This window comes from Sinocyclocheilus rhinocerous, unplaced genomic scaffold (assembly GCF_001515625.1).
Source record: "Sinocyclocheilus rhinocerous isolate Xijiao unplaced genomic scaffold, SAMN03320098_v1.1 scaffold362, whole genome shotgun sequence".
Lineage (NCBI taxonomy): Eukaryota > Metazoa > Chordata > Actinopteri > Cypriniformes > Cyprinidae > Sinocyclocheilus > Sinocyclocheilus rhinocerous.
In genome coordinates this window covers 77,507-84,015 of record NW_015639507.1, presented here as the reverse complement: position 1 = coordinate 84,015, position 6,509 = coordinate 77,507, and the positions used below count along the sequence as shown (strand labels likewise).

General features: G+C 34.4%; 1 protein-coding gene across 5 annotated transcripts in view; it reads left to right on the top strand.

Annotated features, from left to right (window-relative positions):
• Positions 1 to 5,199, top strand: part of LOC107751173 (period circadian protein homolog 2-like) — a 25,843-nt gene extending 20,644 nt beyond the window's left edge. For 4 of the 5 annotated variants that reach the window (XM_016566802.1, XM_016566800.1, XM_016566801.1 and 1 more), the window contains 4 exons: positions 186 to 378; positions 1,691 to 1,877; positions 2,294 to 2,444; positions 4,385 to 5,199. In XM_016566802.1, the coding sequence (XP_016422288.1) occupies positions 186 to 378; positions 1,691 to 1,877; positions 2,294 to 2,444; positions 4,385 to 4,483 (630 nt within the window). In that variant the 3' untranslated portion in view covers positions 4,484 to 5,199. Of the gene's footprint in view, positions 1 to 185; positions 379 to 1,690; positions 2,445 to 4,384 lie in introns of those variants that run through there. The other variant, XM_016566803.1, reaches the window with a different exon arrangement.
• The last annotated feature ends 1,310 nt before the right edge of the window (positions 5,200 to 6,509 follow it).

Below are 6,509 nucleotides of genomic sequence, written 5' to 3'. Positions count from 1 at the left end.
GACTTTAGTCTTTGCAACTTTACAGATCTTGTTTATGCACCAAGAGCTTGTAACACTCTAAAGAGAAAGGAAAAAATGAAATCGCATCATATGACCCCTTTAAAGATTAGTAATTAGTTCCACTAATTATGAAGCTAAAGTTTGAGTGAAGTTTACTGGCTTGATCAGCATGACTCTGCTCACAGGTGGATGCTCCCAGCGAGTCGGGTAACCAAGATGCCCATTTTACCTCCAGCGAAATGCTTGACCAGTTGCTACAGGAGGACGCCCGCTCAGGAACCGGCTCCAACGCTTCAGGCAGTGGCTCCGGGGAGTCGGGAGGCTCTCTGGGCTCCGGGTCGGGACTCTGTTCTAACGAAACATCTACCAGCCATACCGGTGCTGTTCAAAATCACTCGTCCATGACACTGAATGTTGTGTGGAAAGAATTATGCATGTTTTTTTTTGCATTGAATTTCCATTATCAGGAAAATTTTTTGTTTTGTTATGATTTTTGTTTTGTTCTAAATTTCAGTCTTAGGCCCCGTCCTCACGGAGACACGTTTAGCTGTATACGCATACATTTTGTATCGTATAGGCGTTTCGTCCAGTCGGATCCGGCGTTTTGGGAGAGTGAAACCGATATTTTTACAGCAACAAAAACATGAACAAACACTGAACGATTGTCTTTTTATTAACTAACATTAACACAGATTAATAAATGTATTGTTCCAAGGTTTATGCGCATAGTCCACAAGTCTTCTCTGTTTTTAGTGTATCTCTGTGGCAGCATTACAGCGCCACATGCTGGTCTGGCATGTATACTACATCGTTTTGTGTCGGTTTCGTGGTTTCGTGTGGACGCAGATATTTCTTGAGACGAGGGGAAAAAAAAGATTGGATAGGGAAAGCTCTGGCTTCGTGTGGACGTAGCCTTAGTTTTGGTTAACTTTAATAGATCAACCTATCTAGGGTTTGAACTAGTGATAGGTTAATTAGTCGTCAGTTAGTTGGACTGTTTCTGTCCTTTGAGATTATTGGCATTGGTTAAACAGAAATGGTATTTCATCCTTGTGTCAGTCAGTAATTCCTTAAAACAAAACTTTAAAGCAATATTTAAATAGCATTCAATAATATTTTATTAAATTACTATAAATGTAATATGTAAATATATAATATATAGTTTTTTTTCTTTTTCATTTTGAGTGAAATATTGTGTAAAATGTGTTAAAATGTATATTTAATTTATTTAATTAAATATTTTTTCATAAATATTTCATTTATTTTATTTTATATTATATTTCTGCATTTTTGAATGTGTATGGCTGATGCTCAAGCTATATAATACCAATAAAAATAGATCATTCCCCATGTATAAAATCAGGGCATGGTGTGTATTTTTTATTTTTTTGTATTATAGTGCTTTACCATCAGCCATACACATATGAAATTGCAGACATAAAATAAAAAATATAAATGTAAAATGGCATTTATTATTTATTAAATGCCATTTCCACCATAATTTGTTTTTTGATGGTGTTTTATCAGTTACATAATTTCTACTACATAAACGTCTTCCACAAGATTATTTTAATGGAAATTCAATTAAAAATAAAACTCCACACCCTCATTTTGTTCCTGTATAACTTCCTTTTTTTATATGAAACACAAAAGTTTCATTAAACTGACCCCTAACGTTTCACATTCACAGGCAGCAGCAATAGCAGCAAGTACTTCGCCAGCAACGATTCGTCGGACACGTCGCGGAAAGCGCGCAAGTCCACGGAGGCCCAAGAAAGGGAGCATACGACCTTCAAAAAGCACGTGGACAACCCGTTATGGAGCATGATCAAGCAGACGCCCGAACCCGTCATGATGACCTATCAGATCAGTCCCAGGTACCAGACCCGGAACGTTTCTCGCTCTCTCTTTCTCTGAATCCTGGGTTCCCCCGCTCATTCTTCTGAGAAACCTGAGAGAAACGTGACATTTTGAGCATCTCTTTCCACAGGAGAAAGAGAGCGCTGCCAGGCTCTCTTGCCGAGGTAGTTCTGATCAAGCTAAATGTCTCATTGCGTCAGCCCTGAGGTAGGTGACTCCAGGTGACGGTACACAATGAGACCCGTGATAAAGAGCTTGACTAGGTGACACAAGCACCTTATTATGAACGGAGGAGAAGGCGAATCTGCCAGGCCTAGATGTTTTTACAGTATTAAGATGTTGAAATCAAAGCAGTGTGCTGTCTAGTGTCATCAAACAAACGTATGAGGCAGCGTAAGTGAGTTTTATTTTGTGTGTGTGGATATCCATGCAGGGATCAGGCCCAGGTTCTTCAAGAAGACAGGGAGAAGCTGGTTCTGATGCAGCCCAGGCAGCCCTGGTTCACCCAGGACCAGAAGAAGGAGCTGGCCGAGGTCCATCCCTGGATCCATCAGTACACGGTCCCACAGGAGATCAACACACAGGTCTACAACTTATTTACATCAGGATCAAACATATGTATCGTTATAGGCCAGTATATTGGCCATATTCTTTCATTTGAGATGGTCTACTTATAAATGGATGCATGGCCGATTAACATAAGAGCAATTATAAAATCTTATCTTACGACAGACTTGGATAATGCACATTGTTCCAATATATGGCACTTTCAATAGTGGTTGGATCTGAATTTAATAAAATAAAAATTCTCTACATTGAGTGAAAAGAAGTGCCTCATCAACAGAAGATTTTGTATCTGGATAATATATATATATATATATACACTACAGGTCAAAAGTTTAGCAACAGTTGTGCTGCCAAATATTTTTTTTTTTAAACTGCGATACTTTTTTCAGGATTCTTTGATGAATAAAAAGTTATAAATATATAGTTATGAATATATAAGTTATCAAAATATAAATCTTTTCTAACAATATAAATCTTTGCTATCACTTAACAATTTAATACATCCTTGCTGAATAAAAGTTTTAATTTCTTTCAAAAAAAGAAAGAATAAAAATGTACTGACCCCAAACTTTTGAACAGTAGTGTATATTGTTAGAAAATTTCTATTTTAAATAAATGCTCTTTTTAACTTTTTATTCATCAAAGAATCCTGAAAAAGTATATATTAAGCAGCACAACAGTTTCCAGCACTGATAATAAAGCAGCATATTAGAATGATTTCTGAAGGATCATGTGACACTGAAGACTGGAGTAATGATGCTGAAAATTCAGCTTTGCATGACAGGAATAAATTCGATTTTAATGTATATTAAAATAGAAAATCGTTATTTTGCATCATAATAATACAGTATTTCACAATATTTAATTTTTTCCTGTATTTTTGATCAAATAAATGCAGCCTTGATGAGCATAAGAAACTCCTGTAAAAACATTAAAAATCGTTCTGACCGGTAGTGTATATATATATATATATGTATGTGTGTATATGTGTGTGTGTATATATATATATATATATATGTATATATAACGCACACGTACTATTTTATTTTTATTTTTTATTTTAGCTTTAGTTATTTTAGTACATCAAGTTAAACTAAATGTTGCTTTGACAATTAGCTGAAATTTTAGTTTTTTACAGTACATATATATTTTTTATTTATATTTTATTATTCATATTTATATATTTTATTTCAGTTCATGTTTATTTTATTTCAAGTAACAAAAGTAATTGTATGGTTTTAGTTTTAGTTAAGTATAATACCCCTGCTCATCAGGAGGTAAGGCTAAATGTTTTATTTTACATTTATTTGATATGTGATTTGCAACCATGTTTATAAAATGTCTGAAATACAGGTTTAAATGAATGAATGTAAATGTGTGTTGCAAATTATTAAAATATATAAAAATATCTTAAAATACATTTATAATTGCAAATATTTTTCTATAATTAACTTGATTATAAGTTTATCAAAATATCAAAGGAATATGTTATGATGCTATGATTTAATTTTGATTACTACCAATTGTTAGATCCAGTCAAAAATGTCGAGACCACTGAAGGTCTACTATTTTTGCTATATTAATCATTTACACTACTGTTTACACTAAGTTTGAGGTTGGTAAGTTTTTTTTATTTTTTTTTAAGAAAATGCTCAATGTGATTGTTGGTACATTTTACCAGTTTTTACCATACTTTCAAAACAAAAATTAAAATAGGAAAAATATGCAATATGAAAATAATTGAAGACAAAATGTGTTTTACTGAGAAAAAACAAGATTTGTTTTTTAAAAAGCCTTTTTCCAAAAGGTACATCTGGAAAAAGGGGGGTCATCTTATAATCAGGGTCGTCTTATATTTGGGCCAATACGGTAATATGCTGATTTGCTGGTTTGCATCATTCGACTGCTATCTTTATTGTGTTTCATCATGATCCAACATATTTATTTCTTTTTTTAGGGTTGTGTGAGTTGTAACACCATGGAACCGGGTGAAGAACTGAATCTTCAGACTGACTCTCCAAACCCTCCCACTCCTGACAGCTCCTGTCCGTCATAGGACGCTAGACCCGACACAGACACCTGACCGCAGACCCTGCTGGACCTCCAGCCCTCTGGGACTCAGTGATTCTTCTGCTTTCAGTTGGGAATCGTAGGAAGAGAGAGTCACCCGCATCCGTGTGCCAGTCTCTCATAATTCCTCCTGAGTTCCCGAAACGAGGCAAGCACTTTGCGCTCGATCAAACCACGTCAGAGAGAGTTTGGACACTTGCAGGAGACGGACATTGAGTGACGGTCGTCACATGACCATGCATTTCTCTCTGCTGTTCTCCGTTACAGTCCATGGACCCAAACAGCTGTGAATATCAGACTATAATTTGGTAGTGGTGTCATAAGAGCACTTCATATTTTTTTTGACTGTTGCCCGAATGTTTATTTTTAAGAAAGGTTTTTGTTCATTAATAATGTGTCCTGTACTGAATCTTGAATCTTGCAGGCTCAGGAGGGTTTGTGATCTCCCAGAAGTCCCTGTAATGAGTTTCCTGAACACTTGCGCAGATATAAATGCGTATAAAAACATTAGCACTCTCCGCCAAAATCTAACAGCATCTACGAATGGAAATGAATGATATTTGGTCCAGAGCACAAAGTTCTTCATTCCTTATCAAGTTCATCCAATCCAAATGAATCATTTGACTGAGGCCTTAAATTAGTTTTTCTGTCAGTGTTTTCTGTTCTCAATTTCAAATATTTTTTCCAATATACATGTGATTGAATGATGTCAAGCAATGTCTTGCTCTGGTATAAAACTCACAGCGATGGTGTAATCGGAATATGCAGATATTTTTCTGTTGTGTCTGTTGGGTTGATGGGTTGAAAATTAAAACAAAATTATAAATAAAAGTAAAAAAAAAAAAAAAAAAGATTTATATAAATTTACATCAAAAAATTATGACCATTATGATTATTGACATTGTGACATTTATTTTCATGATGTGAATTTGGGAGGAAAATCTGATTAATTGTCAAAATACAAAAATAGAAATGCAATCTTAATGTTTTTTTTTAATTAGTTATATTTATGCTTTATTATTATATAGTATATATTATTATACTGTCGCTGGGGCAGTACCCTTTAAAAGGTACACCTTTGTACCTTATTTACCACTGCAGGGTCCATATTAGTACCTCAAAGCTACGTATTAATACCTTTTGGGAAGGTAATGCCCCAGAGACAGCTTTTGTACTTTTTCTTAGAGTTTAAAAATATAAAACTTCTCAAATCCATCATAAAGTACCCAAAAAGATGAAAAAAAAAACACTGCAGTTTACCGTATTATTTTCTCCAAACTTCATTTTTGTCATCTTGTCGTCTTTATTTATTAATCTGTACTGATCTGACGTGTGTCGTTGTGAGCGTGTTTCCTGTGCTGTTCCTGAAGTCAGATTAGACGCCGTTCCTTTAGGTTTTGTAGGTTGCTGCAGTAATAGAGAGCTGCCAGAGGCCCGATTACTGACCCGTCAGTCCCACCCAACAGAAAACCTATGATATGTTCAGTTTTGTGATCAAAGATACGCTTTGTACAGTTTTTAGAAAGAAGTGTAAATATCAGTCCAATGTATTTTACGAGAAAAAAAAAAAGTGCAAAATACAACAAACTGTATGAAAAAAAAAAAAAACATTTTGTCAATTTCAGGAAAATATTTTGACACTACATGATAACTATGAATAAAAGAACACAATGACTCAAACACTGTTGTTTTTAAATGCAATCCTCATATTTCTCAGTTTTTGCTTTTTGTATTTTTTTTTTGCCTTTTAATCGTCTAAAGTAATAAGCACACAATAACTTTTTTAAACATATTTTCTTTATTTACATCAAAGCTTAAAGCATGTACAGGTATGTACAAATAAATTATCCACTATTTTTCCTACAAACATAAATATATTTCTTTGCTAATTTAGTGCATCAGGCCCACGGAGTTTGTGCACGAGTGTTGAAAATTACACGTAAAGTTCATGAGAACACGCAGGTGCATGTACTGTAAGTGTGTAAGTGCTTGAGTGTTATTAACTGGATGTT